General features: G+C 33.0%; 1 protein-coding gene across 1 annotated transcript; it reads left to right on the top strand.

The window, feature by feature from the left end:
* The first annotated feature begins 1,037 nt into the window (after nt 1-1,037).
* LOC144432868 (chloride intracellular channel protein 2-like) lies at nt 1,038-22,096 on the top strand. Its single transcript, XM_078121165.1, has 5 exons — nt 1,038-1,205; nt 9,449-9,593; nt 10,143-10,296; nt 10,715-10,910; nt 14,267-22,096. Exons 1-5 carry the CDS (start codon nt 1,158-1,160, stop codon nt 14,402-14,404), a joined length of 681 nt encoding a protein of 226 aa, XP_077977291.1. The 5' UTR covers nt 1,038-1,157; the 3' UTR covers nt 14,405-22,096.
* Nucleotides 22,097-22,447: the final 351 nt, after the last annotated feature.

The raw sequence follows: 22,447 nt of genomic DNA, 5'->3' as shown, positions 1-22,447 counted from the left end.
TCTCCTCAAAGTTCTCCAACTTCAATCGCTTCCAGAACATTTCAATATATTTCAAACTTTGAAAATTAGAATTTTATTGAATAATTGTAATTTTGCTATTTTTTGATCATATTGGATATTATTTTAAACAATGTAGTAGTGTTAGAAAGATTCGAATTTTTCAGGTAAATATATACGTCATACTTAAGCTTGATACCATTTTCGTCACTTGGTTAATTTGCTAATTAACTTGCCATTGTAAATTTCAAATTGGCATAACAAGCCTAAAGTTGTACGCGAATAAAATTAAATTTTCATCTATGTGTATGTGTATTAAAATAAAATCACTACTCTACGTAAGTGAGTCATATGGGGTGTACGTGTGGTTGTAAGTTTTTTTGTAAATTTGTTAATATTCCGTACTTGCCAAATGTGGTGTATGTGTTGTCGTTGTCGATGTCGTTATTATTATTGTTGTTGTTGTTGTTGTTGTTGTTGTGGTGGTGGTGGTGGTGGTGGTGGTGGTGGTAGTGGTGGTGGTGGTGGTGGTGGTGGTGGTGGTGGTGGTGGTGGTGGTGGTGGTGGTGGTGGTGGTGGTGGTGGTGGTGGTGGTGGTGGTGGTGGTGGTATCAAACAACTTGATAGTTTGTGTCTACCTCAGTTCACGTTGAGGCCGCTCCAGGCTCAGCTGAAGTTCAGAGCCCGGTTTTGTGTCTGGCGCCATAGAAATTATTTTTGATTAGTGAATTGAAAGTAATACATTCCTGTTAGATACAAACTGTCAATATTAATAAAAACAAAAGAATCAGACGAGCGATTGTATGATCTGAAGATGATATTCTAAAAAAAAAAGGCGTTGTACGGGAAGATTAAACCGAATTAATGCACTGGGAGTGGTTTTCATTACTATACCATCCACAAAGACTTTTTTGTTTGTAATTAAGAGGAAACCAAGCCTCATATATACAATGATATAAAGGAAATTGTTCGACTCGCAACCGGATAATGTACATCATTTCATCGCTTGTTGGCGCAGTTTCTTTTAGTGCTTACGCATGCGCAATCGAATTAAGCGGTGGGTGAGGTGTTGTTATCGTGCATTCCGACAAGTCAGTATCGTGTGCTATCCGGACCAGTATTTGAGTTTTTCCAAGTTTTAGTATACGAAACAACAGAATATGGGTGACATGAACAATTCAAACGATACAATAGAGCTGTTCGTCAGGGTGAGTATAATCCAGTGTGCATTTAAAAGTCAAAGAATTCATGGTATGCAAGGAAAGTTCCCTCCCAAATTTGATAAAGATCTTGATGAGAAACGAAAGAATTTTTAACTACTGTATTTGGCACTTGTCATTTTTATGCTGGTATTTTTGTGTTTTAAAAAGGGAAATGTTTTATTCAGTAAGTAAATATTTATATCTCACAAGCGGGTTTTTCAAACGTTCATTCTTTCATTACACGATGTTATGGATAAAGTCGCGATGGTTTGGGTCACGTACGTACATGCGAGTGTAATTTTCAAAATGGCCGCTCGAAATAATGAAATTTGATACGGTGGGAATTTATAATTTCATGAAATTCATACATTAATTTATTTCGTATTTTAATTTAACACTTTATTAACAAAACATTTGCAAATTATCATGAATACATATTGCATGTTGGTCTGTCTTTAAGTTACTGTCAACTGCAATGCTGTGTAATTTGACATCAGAACTGTTCGCATGAATAACACTTCGCCAATAACCGTTCGATGCCAGTGTGAGACCAGTTCATTTAGTGCTCGTTATTTTGTAATTGTATGACCTATATGCCAAATATCCGTGGTATATGTTTTCAAAGTACTCACGGTGTACAATATCGACACTTGTTCTTGAGCCTGCCTGCCATATGATATCCACAATCGAGAGGTGAAGGAACTTTCTAGAATCGATTAACGTTGAACTGTGTATATTGTTCACAGTTGTGTTATCTTTTTAGTTAAAGCGGCTACTAGCATTCCACATATTTGATTTCATGTCCTGAAAAATGCATGCACTTCTCGTCCATTACCACAGACTGCCCCAGTACCAACAATACGCGCACAACATGTGGTATTCTGTGATTTATTGGGTCAAAGGGCATGTATATTGTAAGTCTAATGGGTGTTTTCCCTCTAGGAGTAGCTGTAATTCTGAGTCACAGACATTGTCAGTGTTTGTAATAGTCTGGAATAATCTTCTCAGAAGTCGTCCCTTTCATTAAAAACGCCCTTTCTTTTACTTTCTGAATCACAAAATTGTAGAAAACGCTAGAAGATCTATCACAATGTGTACAAAACAATGCAAGTGTCATTGACTCAATTTATATATCTTATACTGTATATAACAGTATATGATGTATGAGATTGATGTCTTTGGCAGCCTGTAATATATGTAGTGTCAGAGAGTATATAGGTGACTGATAAAAGGTTATTATGATTAGAGAAAACACAATGGTAGTTAATTTAGTGTCAATTATTCACACTAGTAGTATTGCTTTTAAACAAAGGAGAATTGCATGTGTCAACTTTTAAAGTTGCTGAATCATAGAATGTTTGAAAATAAAAATCACTTTTCTCTGCCAGTTTTTGGACCATTGTAACAGAAAGAGAATTCAGTCTTAATTACACAGTGTCTAGTGATCAGTCTGTTTTTTTTTGTTTTGTTTTTTTTGTTTTTTTTTTGTTTTTGTTTTTTTTGGGGGGGGAGTTTTCTGATTTAGATTATGTCAAAGTTGTAAACTGAAATTGCATGTGAGGATGCAAACTATATACCATATTCTCATTAACATATAGTGGTGTTTACTACATTTAAAGTTAGTGTACAATTACAACTACTGTGCTAATGTCCCTATGTAACTCTATCTAGTGAAACTGTTTTAGTGCCTTTCCCTACTGTGCCATGTCCTGATATAACCTCATTAGATGAGACTGTTGTCCTACCAATTCACACAATTTGAATAAAGTATCAAAACAATGGTTTGCTGGTTTGGAACCTTAATGACAGAGGGGAAGAGGGGTTATCTGTTAAAACTTACATAGGTTGTTGTACCATAATTTTAATGGGGAACATGGTAACAGAGAGGGGAGGAAGGGGGATCAGATCTGTTAAAACTTGCATAGGTTCCCATACCTTGTACATGTACCATAATTTTGATGGGGAACATGGTAAGAGGAGGGAGGGGCAGGTGGTATCTGGTTAAATCTTACATAGGTTCCCATACATTGTATTATCATTTTGATGGGGAACCATATGGGAAAACTGGTGAAACTTGCTTAGATTTACATAACTTGTACACTAAAGCCCATATAAAATACTTCAACTCTATAGATTTTACCTACTTACATGTACTGTGCTTAACAAAAACTTGTCATTGGTAGAGTAGCCTCTTGGTAAAATACTTAGCGACATGGGTAGATTTTACCTACTTACTGCAGTGACAGAAACACTGCCAAATGTGTACATTATATGTACATTTGTCTCACTTCACCTGTTGTAGTGTCAGACTAAATACTTGTTGAATTTCTTCAATAAGTTCTTGGACATTCATGCTGGTTGACTTCGAATCCATTTATCATGCATGTATCTAGACTATGAGCTACTTACATGTAACACTAACAGTATTGTACTTTCATAGTGTAAATAATAATGACATTTATGGTGGTAATTTTGGGTGCAAAGATGATAAATCATCAATAAAAGAGTACAAAAATGACTAATCGTCTGACCAACTTTTACATAGAGTGTGCTTTAATCAGGGACTTTAAAACACAGTTAACTGCAACAGATTCAAATTCATTGCGCTGACACAATTCAAACATGTAAATTTAGATGCAAGAATTAAAGAATAAATATTACAAAGTTCTAGAGCCTGGGTGCTCCTTAAACTCTTGCACAACAAAAACAGGTAATCCTAAGGAGTACATATAAACAAATATGAACAACCATAAACTTACTAACATGTATTAAAAGACAGACCGATAAACACCAGATCCTAGAAAGCTTTTTGATGTAGATTTGAATTTTAATAAATCATTTGCATAATAAAGTAATATATTTATGCTTGGTTTGTTTGTTGAGAAAACTATTATCAGTTCAGCTGTGAGTGCTTGAATCAAGAAAATTTAATTGCATTATGCTGGGACTTGACATGAGTATAACTGAGTATAACAATGATTTAGTTCAAGGTTACAAGTCCAAGATTTACTAAAAAAAAATCAGTATTTATTTAAATAGTGTGTTTATGGTTCAGGTTGTCCAGAAGATCCAGAATATTTTTCAAAATTTGCATGGAGACATTGTCAGTATTTATTTTGAAAACATATATGTGTAATGTTGTGGAATCCATCAACAAAGTCACACCCCTACTGAAATAATTAAATGCATGGTCTGTATTATTTACACGCTGTGATACTACTTAATAACTATATTAAATGCATACATTTACAGACCAAGGATACAGCTGGTGTACTATGTTGCCAGATGATGACAGTATGTATCTACAAAAAACTAAAACTGAGTCCGGTAATTGTCTACAACAGATGTTAGAACCACTAGGATAGATTAGCTATGGTTGTATTGAAAAGATTGTGATCTCACCACCAAGGTTACAAGTCAAACATATGTCAAATCGTCAAATAACAAAAATGTACTTGTCTAGATATACATGTACAAGTGATATATCATCATGTACAAAGTGTGACATATTTCTATCTAATATTACAACAGGGAAGTTTCTTAATAGCAGATTAAACTAAAAAAAACCACTTTATTTGTAAAGGGAGTAACTTTAATATGTAATGCATGTCAAATTTACCCAAGTTGCAAAGTACATTGCACTAGAGGTCCACTCAGAATTCACATAGATGTATATAAAAAGTCAAGATTTATATCAACAATATCCCAGTCAAGGGTCTTAGAATGTACATTTTAGTATAGAGGAGTTTTTGAAAGTTAGCTGGACTATCTTTTATTTATTTATTTTTTCGTGACATTTGATATTTTATTTCTTTGTTTCATCAAAAGATTGTTATCACTACCTCTTATAGCCACACTTAATACCTTGATGGAACTCACTACCACCAAGTACAACACCAGCTCCAGATGTGGCTACAGTTAAGCACTGTTAAAAATTGAATACAAATATGATGTAACGTAGGCAAATTTTGATTCTATGAAAACATGTACATAATGGACTATACATGTAAAGCCACCCATGGTGTTTTGTACAGTAACAGACCAAGGCAAGCCAAGATAATACCAGGAGTATTTAAATATTGGTCAGATAATTTTCAAGAACAAGGTACCTTCAAAAAATTTAACAAATTGTTATTTGATAGCATTATCTAGTTGTAAAATTTGTTTAGAAAAGTCATTGGTTGACTGTGTAGATATATGAGAGAGGTGACAAGTCATACAGTAATATCTGGAGGCAAAATATGTGGGGACTGACGTGTCTTAGCTGGAAGCAGTCATAGTAGTACTATAATAAGATGTCGATGTTTTGGCCAAGGCTTGTAGAAACTAGGCAGTTCAGAGCAAGAAATATGGTTTTAAAAATGTACAGAGTTGTTTACAAATATATTACATTTTGTGGGAACTCCGAACATATTCTGATTGTACATGTACAAGTATGTATGCACTGTCCTGTTTGCAAAGATTTGGTAAAAATACAGACGTGTATGTTGATATGTTGATCTAGGGTTATAATGCAAACATATTTTTTTTTTGTCCTTCCGTTATTCATCCTACCACAGCCATTATCTTTTACATGAACTTGACAATGAACCTTGTCTTGAGGGTTAAATGAGATATACATCATATTAGGTCTGTGTTCTGTCGCTAATAAAATCAGACAAAATCCAGGTTTGATAAGAGTAAAAAGAATATAGTCATTATCAAAAATAGTCATATACAGACTGAACTGTTAAACTGCAGCATACATGTAAGCCTATTTATTCAATTAGTGGTTCAGCCCATTTCAGTTAGAGAACTTTTGAGTTTTGGTTTATTTTTAGTGAAAATGACAACATAAAATTGATTCCATATTCAACATTTAGTATTTTCTAAATCTTTTATGAATTATTTTTGAGAGTTCTACCTGCTTTATTTGGTAGATTATTCTTGACAATGAAATGAAATAAACTGGAATGAAAAATAACAGTAAACTAAATTTCAATCCCCAACCAAAAATCAGCACCCCAGTGAATCACAATTTCAACATATACTACTTACAGATAAAATCAACCTGAAATTGACATGTACAATTATGTAATTTTTAGTATTTTAACAATTTTCAGTGAATATATTATTGTTGGTTGTCTGATCAAAAAGATGATACCCAGTTACAGCTAAGACAGGTTTGAAACTTATTTGTACACAGAGATAATACCTTTGAAATATTTATGTCAAGAAATAAAACATGTCTTTATAAGATTATGATTTTAGAATCTATTTGACAAATGTGTACACTATCTAGGTTGCAGGGTCAGACTTCACTTCAACATACCACACCCACCCCTGATAGCAAATAGTGTATGTACATGTAGGTATTATACTTAACTGTACCATTTATCATACTGTGATACATTTTGTTGATAAAACTAATCTAAGGCATTCAGTTTACTGAAGATAGTGTCCCAGACTTATGTTTGTGTCTCAGACCTGTGTTTCATTTATGTCTCAGTGTTATGTGTTGAGAAACAAATGTGAATGAAAATTGAAATAGATAAATCTAATTTTTTGAATAGATATTAATCACTTTTAAGAATAGCAATAGGTACAAGGTAATTTACTGCTGTCTGCTGTCTGTCTGGTACATTCACATAACACATACATATACATACACAAAACACCAAGAATTTCATACATACATATAGTACAAAGAATGGGAGAGACAGAGACAAGAAATGTTGTGGACAATAACAAATATTTTAAAATAAAACTTATCATTATCCTAACAATACATGATTTAATTATGCATAAATTGGTAAGTTGATAAGGGTAGACTTTATAGAACATTATTACCCACTGTAGTCATAACATGTACTTGCTATAGTGAAGATGGTATTCTGTTGAGACTGCCCCATTTGTAAACATACTGACCCTTTGTGTAATTAAAAGATATTTGTATGGTGTCTGAAGTATAACATGACAAAATCAACTCTGCATAAGGTCATGTGAATTTCTGTACATTACATCATATATGTGATATTTAATACGCAGATATAAAATTTAAAATACAAGTGTAGTAAATTCACAATCATAAGCAACATATCACTGAAGGCAAAATTGAATGACAGTGAAAGGTCCAAGATATAAATGTAATAATGTATCAGCCCTTTGTAAGACCATTTGATCTACTAATAATGTGTTTTATTATGGTTATTTCATGTGTACCAAGATTACGTGCACTGTTGCATGTGCATACTAGTGGTATTTGCACTGCAGAGCAATACTGAGACTCTATTGCATATTTGTATGGAAATGATATGCAAATGAGGGTACAATTGTTTGTTGTACATGAAAGCAGGCGATTGCGTAGTATCAGTTTTGTGGAATTTGCTGTTTCGTATAAACATCATACCAGAACCCCATTCCATGTGAGATCCAGTGTGGGTACTCAGAGGTGTTTGTACTCCTACTCGCAGTTCATTCTGTTGTAATTTCACTAACTATGCTCGTGAAAGTACGGCTGCAGCAAGCACTTGTGCAAATGTCTGGTATATACCACACTTGCACTTGGGCATCATGGGGTTCTGGCTAGTATTTTCAAAGTTTGGATAAACTTAGATTATATCTAAAATAGAATGCTACACAAAATGTCACTGATGGGAATGACCTGAACGTGATGTCAGTGGCTTATAGGTCAAGAATTGTCCTCCAATTACATGTTTGTTTTATGTTACTCAGTATGGTGTACATACTTTACTGCCTTCCACACTTTGTACTCTCCATTGTGTAGTACACTGATAATATCATCTGGTACATCACCTGTAACTATGTGAAATATGAATACAATAAAAATGTATTCTGTAAGCTTAATATTATCTTGTAATATGTAAAATATAAAAGTATATAAAAAAAATTTCCATCACTTTGGTAGAGATTTTATTTCAGCAGCCATCTTCTGAGAGTGAGATTTCTGGAGGTTGTAGAGCTAGCTACGTAACATATATGTATGTTACAAACTGTGTACATGTCCATACATGTAATGTGTCACCTAATAAAATGACTGAAATGATTGCAGTCCTCACCTATTGACATATTATTTCTAGTTATACTATTTTTACTTGTCTGCTATGTCAAAATGAAGTGATTGATTTTGATATTTTAATCACAGTGAGGTCTTTTTAGATTAATCTAGTAATACATTATGTGTACTACAGTACTGTACATGTAATTTTTAACTGAATTTTTTAAAGTAATTACTGTGTGTGCTATAAATATACTGTATAGAAATACATGTAGAAGGATAAATATTGTATACTGTACACTTGTTTTCATTTCACTTTGTCATGATTTTCAGAATTTGAGATGAGAAGTATACAACATTTATGTCTTCTGTTCATAATAGATATCATCTTTTGTTTGTATGCATTGTGTGTCAGCTGAATAAAGGTTAATGCCTTAGGGTACATTATTACATGTATGTATTAGGTTTTCACAAAAGGTGATATTATACCATAGGGTGGTGATAGATGATTTGATCAATATGTTTAGTTTGGCAGAAAGGGTGATGATATTGCAAATTTTCAGAAAATTGTAGCATGGTCACCACCATGCTGAAATGGTTCTGCTGGAGAACACTAATAGATAGTGAGCAACTTGAACACATAGTGTTTGTGGACCTATATAAAATTCTACTTTTTTTAGCATACTGCATTGTCTAATTTTGGACTTTGTTCAATTTGGTTAGCAGCCAAGTTATGTCAGCAGCAGGGTCAGGGTCACAACTGAATAATTGACATAGTCTCAGTGACCCTTCATGACCATTTGGCAAGTAATGGCATTAGAAATACATTTGTATCTACTTGACTGTGATGTGCAGGTACTTTATGAAAAGTACTGGCACTAGTATAGTACTGTAGTAGTATGAAATCAGCATCATAAAATCAGACATATGTAGGTCTTAAATTTCACATTGCATGTAATCGACTTGTTGCTGCAGTGTTATAGCCTTGCTGTGATATTACTACAATTACTGCCTTGTTGTAGTCACAACTGTAATTTTGGCTGCATATGATTTATAGGATATCGGTAGCACTGAAGTGTGTCTCGAAAATTATACTCAGTATATTCATTTGTTTTCAAAAGGAAGGAAAGAACAGATAACTCATCATTGCCAGTCATTACTGGATAGACATTTTTGAAATACAGTAAATACCAGTATTGAGCATTTTATTGGGATTGTCTGGTAACATTTCATTTTATCCTTTGATTTACAGGCAGGAAGAGATGGCAAGGCACTTGGTGATTGTCCGTTCTGTCAAAGAATCTTCTTAATTCTGTGCTTAAAGAAAGTGAGTTTCAATATCACGACAGTTGATATGAACAAGAAACCTAAACGGTTCATGGACATATCGCCTGGAGGTATGTATTCTCAACAGTCATTCTAGCCATGAACCCAGATCCTTTTAGCCTATTCTGTGCTTTGCAAGGGATTAAAAGTCTCCCCTACATTGCTGTATTCCCTGACAAAGAATTTGTGAACTAGTGCATTGTCGTTGTAAGGAACTGTACATTTCCCCCTACATTGCTGTACTCTCACTATCAAAGAATTTGTGAGCTAATGCAAAACTTTGCTGTAAGCAACATACTTTGAATTTCTTAACTCTGCCCTGAGATGAAATATGTAGTCTATTTGTACAAAATACAGGATAAACTTAAACTTATGGAGTTCTTCTTGTGACTTCAAAAGAGAACTGATTCATCATTAATTAATATTCATTAGTGTAGTACCCAACTATTTTTTGATTGACAGATAGCTTGACAGAAATGTTGATATCTATGTTTGATGATGTGTAAAACTAACAATTACATGGTATATAAAACACATGTGATTATATGGTGATATTTATGATATATCATGTCAATATTGATCAAAATCATTTTTTTTTCTCTTTTTTTTTACCTTTGTAGGTAAGATACCAGTTTTAGTAGATGGTGAAAGAGTTTTAACAGATGTCTCAGAAATGGCAGATTATTTAGAACAAACCATACCAGAACCTAGTCTTCGATCTAACAACAAGAAAGCTATGATGGCAGGTATTGATGTTTTCCAGAGGTTCTCAAGGTAAGTCTTAAAAAAGACAAAATTATAGATGAAGATGAATTATATTGGGTCAGAATATGCCAGGATTTGATGACTATTTGCTGCTTTCTATAATAGTATTCCTGAAGGTAACACAAGAGGCACAATATTGTTCATGTTCTCTCTAAACAAAGTAACCATGGCTCCAACTTGATCAAGTTTTCCTGTATGTTCTGTGAGCCTTGTAGATCAACTGAAAATTTCTCAAAGTACCTGTCCCAAAACTCAAGTTCCAATCATTTTACTTTCATCAAAAATGTCACCTGCAGAAAGATAACTCATGCTTCCTACTTTACTTGCAGTGACTATTATAAAATGGTCACCTGTCCTTCATGCTGGTTGTCACTCATATTGTTGTGTATAAGTAAATGATAAGATATGTTGGAACCTTCTTTTGTAGGTTCCTCAAGAATGATGACCCAACCAAAGATGAAGTTCTTCGGAATAGTTTACAGAAAGAAGTTGCTTCTTTAGATGCGTTCTTGAAGAGTGACGATTCACCTGGTCTGTTCTTAGATGGAGACTCAATGACACAGTTAGACTGTAATATGCTGCCAAAGTTACATCACATCAAAGTTGCTTCTAAACACTTCAAGGTATAGTACCTAGTTGACATTTTCTGTCTTTCAATAGACCTTCAGTGATGATTGGGGCCATGCACACACAACTTGCCAGGGGTTTCAACATGTTCAGTTCAGATAGGTGTTTGAATATTTGCTACCTTTCAAGGACTTGTTGACAGTCTCTGACAGTTTGTTTTGGAGATATTCAGAGTGGCTAAAAGCTGTAGCAGGATTGTCAGTATTTTTCTTCTGTTGTGAACCATAGTGAACAAATGGGGAATTCCCCTTTTAAAAGTACACACCCTTCTCTATATATTTAAAGATACATGTTATAATTTGGAAAGGCAGGAACATTTTACCAACATGCTGCTCCTCACAAAACCTTTGCCACAGCAAACAGATCAGTTTGCAGATAATGTTAAGCACAGTATAAGAAGAATGGACAAGATATATTTATCTAGTCAATAAAGAGAGAATTGCATATAACTGAAAGTGAGAAATGTAGCCAGGGAAAGAATAAAAAGAGTTTTCTATCACCACACAAAACTCAAATTTAATTGATCAATACCACACACAAAATAAGTTATATTATATTATAATGAAATGATCATTCAATCGATCAATCATTAAACCAAATAACAAATCAATCGATCAATCAATTACATACTCTTTTAACCCTGTGGTATGTTAATTATTTTCTAATCAGTGGCAACCTTGTAGTAGCTTCACATCACCCCTCTGTTTGCAAGTAGTCATATTTGTGATAAGCTAATTAGTAATGTATATAACCATAACTGTCAAAATATGTATACTATTTATATAGTAAAATGCTTATCACTCAAGTTTTCATGTTTTAATTGTTGATTAAATTGCAATGTAGGTCACATACCAATTCACTGTTAGTACCTGTAGAAATCACATCCTAACTGTGTAAAAAGACAATAACAAGTATGTCTTATGTAAATAGTGAATTCTAAACATTTGTGTTTTAATGTAATCTTGCAGCCTATTATTATTTCATTGTTTCAAACACAATAGCTGTTTTGTATAGCCACTTTTCTTTTGTTGTCTAACTTTGTAAAGCATGTGTAATAGTCCATAGGTTTTTACAAACCACTCCACATTTCCATCATCAATGTTATGTTATAGTAGAAATCATTTTGTAGCCCAGAGATTAGTTTTTAGTCTTGACAGTACTCTTAGCCACAATACATGTATACACTCTAGCCACATTTGGCATTTTGTACAGTAGCTGACACGACATGACACGACACAACACAACACAACACAACACAACACAACACAACACAACACAACACCACACCACACCACACCACACCACACAACACAACACAACACAACACAACACAACACAACACAACACAACAAGAAAGTCCAAATAATGAGGAAAAGGCAGCTGTTTGTAATAGTACACACAGCATGTCTGTATAAGCTAATCATTTTCAATCCATACCTGAAATTTGATAATGATGATACTGGAAAAGAATCGGAATTAGTGAGTGAATATTTTCTTGAGTTCAAATAAAAAATGTAAGTCTGAGTTGAATAGAATCAGCATTTATTTGAAATGTTTTAAATAAGCTTTCGTAAACACTTTTGTATTTCAGTTCTGTGAAATTGGGTTAAAAACATGATTGTCAGAATACCTCAAATATATTTTCCACAGGGCAGACTAATATGTGGTATTTCATTATTTAGGAAGTAGTGAAGTATAGAATGATAAAGCTCTAACAGTTTAATCTCACAAACTAGACATATTAAGGAAACATCAATAAATTATTGACAGAAATATCAATAAATTATTGACAGTTACAACAGAATTTCAAATCAATTTATCAGTTTTCCATCAAGTTTGGATTAAATTTTCATTGGCAATTATTGCTTCGAACATATTATTTGTTTTGTATTTAAAAACAACATAAGTTCAGTCTATCTAGTTTTATTGAATTTCCTTTCACACTCTAGGCAATACAAATAATGCATTGAAAATGAATATATGGCAGACAAATCTTATACTTTAAAGTCTTAACTTTTATCATCAGAAACATCATTTCAGATATTTCATGATGTGAAATTAAGAGATTAAAATTATTAATATCTATAAACTAGTGTTTTTGCTAAGGTTGGTAAAAGTGGTTGTGTTTTTCATAGAAGCTAGCGTAAATTTGTTTGGGAACCAGGTAAAATGACATGGGAACCCAGGTAGATTTTACCCACTTACCACCCTTAGCATAAACAGTGGTTGGGAACCCAGGTAGATTTTACCCACTACCACCCTTAGCAAAAACAGTGGTTGGGAACCCTAGTAAAATGACATGGGGACCCAGGTAGATTTTACCCACTTACCACCCTTAGCAAAAACACAATGAAAACATTTCATGATGTTAATAAAAGAAGAGATACTATTAAAAACATTAACATATAAAAATACATTTTATGATGTGAAACTGCTGTAATATGTAGATTTGAACAAATGTAAATAGATCCGTAGGTAATAATCAGCAAGTCATCCACATAAATCCCATTGTGTGAATTGTGTTTACTATCCATTGTTTAGGGTATAAGTTAGTTATGGTATTACAGATGTATTACAAGAGATGAATATGTATTACAAGAGATGAATAGCCATTTCTACTTTACAATCTCTGTATAAAGTGATTATAGTCGTTTATATATAAAGAAGTTCTACTGTTATTCAAGATATCTATTCAATGTGATTGTTAGAAGAGTCATTCAGCTGGTACCCCTACGGATAAAAACCATTGTCTTGTCTTAGTAGTACATAGATTGGTGATGGTACTGGGTAATTACTAGGCATTCAATCATGTTTCAACTCAGTGAATTTTACATGTACCTACTTGTACCAGGTCACATTTGAAGAATACCAATATATACAATAACATATAGTGATGTACATGTAGGTTAGTTGTTTAGAGATAAATTATTGTATTGACAGGTTTAATGAAGTACAGCCAAAGAGAAATAAAAAAGAAATGCAATGAGAGTGGGGAGATGGGGAAAATAGAAATGTTGCAATGGCCAATCAATCATCATTGTGCATTACAACCATGAAGAAATTTAATTTAAAAAGTGTGTGTGTGCATGTGTGCTCATGCATACACATTTGTATGTTGTATGTGTATGTGTGTGTGTTTGTATGTATGTATGTATGTATGTATGTATGTATGTATGTATGTATGTATGTATGTATGTATGCATTTGTTGGCGTGAATGCAGGCACATGCATGCATGTGTTTTGAGAGAAAGAGAGACAGACAGAAAGGCAGACAAACTGACTGACTCATTATATAACAAAATTGACATATTTTCTATTTTTCTCAATTTTTAAATTTTTTTTGTATCACCAGAATTTTGATTTGCCAGAGGAATATGAGGGATTACATCAGTACATGAATGCAGCTTATGACACAGAAGAATTTAAAGATACCCTCTACCCAGATGAAGAAGTAATCCATGGCTGGAACAAGACCCTTGGAAGAGTGTAAATCAAAACCAGTGTGTCTATCCTAGCCAATCCTAGAGCTGTATATTACCAATAACTTCTAAGGCTATGTAGTACAGAAGTTATTGACAATATACAGCATGTATACCCTAAGATCACTCTATAATTACAATTGTAAATATCCGAACCAATGCTTCAATGATTTTATTTTAGAATTCCCTCATCACTTTTATTTTATCCCTTAGGCCCCTAATCCTTGTGGAATATTCCAATTTATAAAGATGGATAGCATGGACTGTATCAAATTGTTGGAAAAATTTAGGTGTTGTCAAGAGATTCTAAGAATGTGAGTTTTTTTGCTACAAGCTTATGATGTCACAAACGGATGTGATCTTTGTATTAAGTTTCAGTTGCACCTATTATAACAGTAATGTAAAACGATTTGAATTTATAGTTACATGAAGAACCTTGACTTGAAATTTACTATGAGATCCAATTACAGCGTTTACCCAAAGATAGTTATTCATATATTCCTCCACAAATATTTGATTCTATATTCTCTTGTAGTACTGGTAAACATTGTGAGACTAATACTGTCTGATTACAATTGATTTTCTAACTGTGTTCATATCAAATATGCATCTTGCCCAGTAAGACCTTGAATGATGCATATATTTGCATATCATTATTCCTATTAGCATACCGCTATGAACACTTCATTTGATTGGGTAAAATAGGAAGCTTTTTGAAGGTTCACTTGGATTGGTTCAAAAACAGTGGGGGAAAAGATATTAATTTGTTGACAATGATATATAGTATAGTATAGCAGTGTATGCTTTCCAATCAGTTGGACCCTTCCAAGGGCTTCACCTCAGCCCCTTGATTGGGCCAATCAAACAACTTGTTTCAGATATTGAAAAGCTTGTACAGCCAATGAAATGACTTGGTTTAAATGTTGGAAAATGTATACAACCAATCAAACTAGCTTTTTCAGATAGGGAAGATGGATAGTTTATTCATATATATTATTATTTGTTCAGAAGTTAAAGATCTTTGTTAAAAAAGTTGCAATATTTCTCAATGAAGTGTGCTTTCATAACATTTCAGAGCATTTGCCGCAAAATAATTCAGTTTAAAGGGTTCATTTTGTTTAAACTTCATGTACCATGACAATTTTTCTGTAGGTATGTTTTCAAGCAGGAGTTGCCAAAAATATTGTGGGTTAGATTATGTCAAAAAAGGGCTTCTGCTTCAATTTAATGAGTAGATATTTAATTCATTTTTTTTCTGCATTAATTTCATACACATAGATAATAGAAAATTTTAATACTGTCATTTGCCTTTTGCAGAATGGGTTTTCAAAACAGAAAAAAAGGAACATAGTATTCCTGACTGAAATATTTCACTATATGCTTTAGCTACACAAATACATGTAGTTGCCATTTATTTAGGAGGAAGTGTAAATGGGTGTAACATATATAAAGTATATTTTAGTTTTGGAGTTGCTAAGCTGTGAATTATGCCTTGGTAAGCACACAAGATATTTTACAATATACTCATGATCAAAATATGTATCACAGGGGGAAAAACAGTGTGCAGTTTTGCCACGTAAGCGTTCCAACATTTTCTTGACTTTTTTGGTTTATTTTTCACCCAGGAATGTGTAAACACAAAAGTCCTGTGTCTATCCAGCCTTAAATCCATGTCAAACACCAGGCATTTCATTTCTTAAATTCTTACGTAGTACACTAGTAATGACGATGCTGACAAGATGTCAACAAAAAAATGTGATTATCCTTCATAATTTTGTGACTATGAGTGGTAATATACTTTATGTTTATAATCCTCTTTCTACCAGAACGGTATTTGTTGTTTTTTCAAATAACTACAAAACTCAATGTGAGCCTGAATCCAAAAACATTATTTCTTGTACCCAAAGACTATAAAATTATTGTTGATGTGGCACTGTGTTGTTATGTTAGATTATATGCCCACCATCTATGACTGTATTGTACCAGTCTGATTCAGACATGGTGAACAGGGCTCGGTTTCTTATTTTGCCTCTGTTTCCTTTGCTTATTGTCATTTGTTTCCAGTTTTGTTGTTTCAAGAATGTTGACAGAAGGCAATTACTCTCAGAAAGACAAAATCAAAAACAAACAACACTATTATATATAAGTGAAGGGAGAAGAGGTAAAATAAGAAATCAAGCTGTCTTCACACATCAGATTTTATTCAGCTTGGTATTGTACAATCTAAGCTTACGAACAGTATAGATTCCAGAACTGATGATAAATTGAAAGTTGTTACATCAAGTTATGTAGACATTCCTTATATTAAGTAGACATGTAGCAGGTTGACCTAAGACCACTAATCCAGCTGTGAGACCTGTGAATTCATGTATATGACAACCTTTCAGCTACATATATAATATTACATGTAGGCACTATTACAGTAAACATTAGATAATTAATAGCTAGCAGAGTGTTGAAATAATGTCAGGGTACTTTAAAAAGTGGGTGACCAGGTAATCCTGTTGTGGCAGAAAGCTTTTAATACATACAACTAACAGCCCTATAAGGTCCTATTATAACAGCGTTATTGTACTTGATATCCTAGTGTGACATAGATTTCAGACAACATTCAAGTCTGTAGAATTGAGTCCACTGTAACACACAAGGTCTACTGTTCTTACACCTTGCTGTTGACCGGTAAGCTGATATATCAGATCTCAATGGCTGAGTAAGTTTTCTATTAGTCATTCAGCCAACCCTATAATCTGTATTGAGTACAAGGTTCACTCTACGCATGTGAAGTTGTTAAATGCTGTTTGCAGCTATGTATTTCCATCATGATGTTTAACCTTACAATTTACAAAAGCTCACACCCTACATTTAGAGTGAAATTGTACAGATGTTCTAGTAAAATGTGATTACATATTAGCGATATAGGAGTCAATAAGTAAACACCCCTTCATGAACTTTAAAGAGTGAGGAATCCAGAATCAACGAAGGTTTAGATCTTTATCAATAATATTAATAAATCAAAATATATGTACTTTCTGTACAACTGGTATGTCTACAGCAACACTAGTGAAGAGAGGACTATTATGTTTGCATAGCATTGTAACACATTTACAGTTAGTATAATAATGTCAGAACTCCAATTTTGTTGTTTTTTCAAGGTCCACATTTAAGACATTAAGGTGACAAGAGTTGTCTCTCTATATACAGCACATAATCAAAATTAGCTGACAAGGTGGTAGTGGAATTGTCATATTTTATTTAAATGTTGTGTTTAAAGTGTTGGTAATATTGATATAACAAACACACAGTGGAGTTTTGTTTTTCTTTAATGTGTTCAAAGTATTGGAATAACAAACACATAGGCTAAAACTAGCATTGACAAGGTGGGAATGGAGTTTTGTTGTCGTACTTTAATGTTAGGTTCAAAGTGTTTATATACTGGAATAACAAACACACAGTGGGTTTTTGTTTCTCTTTCATGTTGTGTTCAAAGTGTTTACAGTACCTGTATAACAAACACACAAGGGATAAAAATACCAGGGATTCCTAGCCACTGTGGTGTATAGTGTTGTATTTACTATGATCTAATGCTATAGTTATTTCAACATCACATACCAATGTGTATGTAGTGGTCATACTAGTACCTCCTCAGTGTCTAGCTGAAAATTAATTGCAACTAGTCAACAGTTTGATTTGCCTGTATATCTTCATACCATTGGTTATCAACTGAAACCATGACTATATGATGATTTTGTCAGGATCTAACAAATTTCATTAAAAATTCAGTGTCCATGAGATGCAGTTTGTATACATTATTCACATGTTTACTCGGAACAGGATGGGCTTCTGTGAGAAACATGAAATGCAGATATGCTTTGTGTTTGGGTTGAGGTCACAGGTCAACATTAGAAGGTCAACACTACACATCATCCACTCCCTGATTAGTATCACTAGAACAGGTACTGTGGAAAGAGGTGTGTCTGTAATCTCACATCAATTATATCACTATATCACTCAGATTACTCCTTACTGTGGACTCGCATATGCTTGAAACCACAGACATTTTGGCATTTCACACAGCTAACACGACCAAAGCACTATGAACCAAAGGACTTTAATAGTACTTAACTGTATTTATGCACAAGTACAGCTATAACATCAGTATTCTCATCTTGATAGTTTTATGAATATTCATAAACTGTAGCTGTTTTCAAGCAGTCATGGGTAGAATTTACTACTCTATAAAGGCCTACAGAGGACAGTGAATATTTAGTAATGTAGCCTGAAAAATTCATTGTTGTTTGTGCTTCTGTTACCATCCACCAAACTTAAACAATCATTGTAATGTGTGATTATACAAATGTACACAATGACAAACCTTTCAGTCTACTACTGATGCAGTATAAAGAAATTTAAGTGTGGTAAAGTTGTATTTTCAAGATGGATCAAGATTAAAATCAATATGGTCAGATTTATTTACTGAGTTCAGACTATGATTCATACTGTGCATTTTTTAAGTTTTGCGATAGAAGTAGGAAATCAGTTATTTTTAGACCACATATTAACTAAATTTTGACCCAATTACTAATTATAGCAGTTGTCATGTTACAGTGCTTCATACTGGTGTATAACTAGCTCTATGTACAGGTATAAAATTAGGAAAATTACTGGTAGTTTTCTTTACTGATGTGATCTAGTAATCAAAAGAATTCCATAAGTTCACATTATTGTATGTCACAATTTAGAAAATATTACTTCATACATAATTTATACCAGTTGATTTCAAGTTACGTTAATTTTTCACAGAATATGTTTAAGTTTGTTTCACTCTAGTATGTTAATTTCATCCACAATTTTTTTCAGTCTCCTAAATCAAAATAATTCCCTCAGTTCATCTTATTTGATGTTATGAATCAATGGTTGTTATGAAGTTAATATGTTGATATAGTACAGAATGTATATCAGTTGTTTTGAAGTTAAAATGTTGATTTCTCACAGAAAATGTTTCAGTTTGTTTCACACTAGTATATTAATTTTCCGACAAAATTTAGTTCAATTTGTTTTCAAGTTAAAATGTGAACTTCTTACAGAATCTATTTCAGTTGTGTTTGCAAAAATTCCAAAACAAAAAAATGTTTGAATGTATTGTACCGGGCTTGTGTGTATACATGTATATATAACTGATTTAATATCCCACCATGCTATACCAGTATTCAGTGGCTTTTCATTTCTATATGTGTGTGCTAGATCGGGGTCAAATTTTTTGTGCTTTTTGTGATCTTCGAATATACTTATGAAAATTGTTTTTTTGGGGTAATTATGTTGTCAATTTTTTACAAACATGTGCCTTTCATGTACATTTGTAATATTGATCAGATAAACAATTGTTAGTTTTGATACAGCCTTGCAGAATTATTGCATGTATTCATTTCTCAGATTCACAGTGATTCTGTACCCACAATGCACCATTGTAGGGGTGGTTCCTTTATCTTTGCCATAGAGGGCAGTATTCAGTTGGAACTGCCGTACAAATACAACTTGTGAGTGAAGTTCAATATGATGAAGTACGTGATACTCAATATATAAAAAGTTGTAATCTAAATATTCTCTTCAAGCTAAAGCAAATATGTTTTAACACCATTTATATTCAAAATGTGCACTTGCTACATAATTTTGTTAAATTATGGCACATTTGAATTGTTTTTGTCACCATAATATGAGAACATTGCGTTATCACTTGCCCATGTTGTGTGATGTAATATTTTCATCTTGTCATCACTGTTGCCCAGGAATTCAAACATAAAACAAAACTGAGAGTCAATGACATGACTTGTATAGGATCAGTACCCCAATGATGTCATTGCATTGTGATTTCAAATAGACATACAACTCACATATGGTGTGTTTACAATTTAAGACATTTCTTGCAACTTTTTTGAAGCTTTTTGTTTAAAAAAAGAGAAAACGAGGGTCTATTTTTGATAGTTGTAATGAGATTATACTATTGGTGCTTTGTGCATCGTTTGTTGATACTGTAACTTGAAACTTGTAACACTCCTGTCAAGAGAGGGCGCTGTTTAACGGCAGGTTAAAAAAAGGTGTCCTGTCTGATCATCAACACTTCTCTTGATAGAGGGCGCTATATACTGTCATATCAACATGTATAACCTCAAATCTAGATGGGACTGTTACCCAATGTTTTGACATAATGCACCACATAGTTTATTGGCATTCACTGTTTTTGTTTACTGATGAGAATGGTTTTTACAGCATATTTGACTTCTTTTCATTCTGCTAGTGTCGGTCCACTAGCCGTGATTAAAAGTGAATTGGTGGTGTCAAGTGAAATGTTATCATATTTTGGATATTTAGTTGAATTTATTTTGTCAATGTTATGCCAAGTGTAGGATATGATTTGTTTTCATTAGTTATAAAGGCAGATCTTTTGTATTTTTGCTCTTCTCACAGTAAGTTTTCAAGTTTCATTTTCAAAATGGATCCTTTGAAATCACCATTGTGATTTTTGTGTTCTAAGTGTTTAATTTGGGAATCATTTGCGTAACATTCTAACGAAGGTGTCCATCAGCAAAATGTATGCAAATTATTACCTGTACAAATATAGCCTGCAAGTTACTGGTTGTTATTTTCAAAGATTTGGGCAAAATGCATCTTCAGTGTTGTTTTATATATATAAAAAAATCTGGATTACATCAAAATGTCTCAAGTTAGAATTTGTTGAAATTACAGATGAATGGTGCATATTTTTCTGTAGTCAGCAGAAAACTGTCTTTATAGCCATTTTCATGATTGTGGTAACCATAGACCCTACATAGGTGGAGGGTCTATGTGGTAACTGAAACTACGATAGATACAACTGTATATTTAATTGCTATTCATTGTCCAAGACTTAGTTTTAATTATTGATGTATGATGTGATTTCAGCTTTCCAACCCCACATCACTTTACATATGGTTTAACCCTATTGTTTTACTGTATGGTTATCCCACTTTCTGTGTGAATGGGTGTGTACAGGATACCAATTTTGTTGAAATATGGTCATTAGAACTATGTTAGAACTGAAACAGGTCTTGATTATAGAAGTGGGAAACTTTAAATTTGTTATCTGCCAAAAATATTTGTGTATTTATATTTTAATATATATCCACCACAGATTATTGTATGAGACATGAAGTGATTTAGAGTTAGGTTCAGAAAATGATGTATTCAATTTTACATTAGCAATCTCTTAGTTTAGATATTGAAGAATTTACAAAAAATAAAGTTTGTAATTTCCGATGACAAGAAATCTGTTGTCTTTGTTAATTTTATAGTGGATATGGTAAGACACAATATTTTGATCTTAAAGGGGCACAAGCTGAGTTTATAGGTTTTGGGGATGTCATTTTTATCTGCAGATTAAAAGACACTCACTGTATTCTACTGACTGATGTATACTTAACTATCACTTGTAATTAACTGAACTCAAACCTGGTATTAGGATCTAACTTATAAACAATCCAATGACGTAATTTATCATATGTATCAACAAATGTACAGGAACTCCATACTATGCTATCAACAGTTCTAACAATGCCAGAACACTAATTATAATGGCATAGAAGGCATGCATTGACATAACATTATACTAGGAATAGTTAAATTGAAAGTATTTTCATTTGAGTAAAACTTTTATAAACTCAGCTTGTGCCACTTTAGTAATCTTTATTTCTTATAAAGTGCATTACATTAAAATAATCACAATGCACTGTACAACAGACAGCAATAAGAAAAATGACAACAAAAATGCACCATTCAAAAACTTGAAATTTCCCGATATTAAATAAAAACACTAGTACAAAGGTACACATTTACTAAGAGCTTACTGATAAAAAGACCTAAAAAGATGAGTTTTCAAACCACTTTAAAACTGTCGAATGAAGAAGTTCAGAGATGTGATGTCAAAGTATTCTACAGATAAGGTGGCACATATTGTAAAAGCTTGATTAGGCCAAATAAAGCAAGTCTTCACAGAAGACACACTCCCAATAAAGAAATATTTT

This window comes from Glandiceps talaboti, chromosome 3 (genome assembly GCF_964340395.1).
Source record: "Glandiceps talaboti chromosome 3, keGlaTala1.1, whole genome shotgun sequence".
Lineage (NCBI taxonomy): Eukaryota > Metazoa > Hemichordata > Enteropneusta > Spengelidae > Glandiceps > Glandiceps talaboti.
This window is presented reverse-complemented; position numbering and strand designations above follow the sequence as displayed.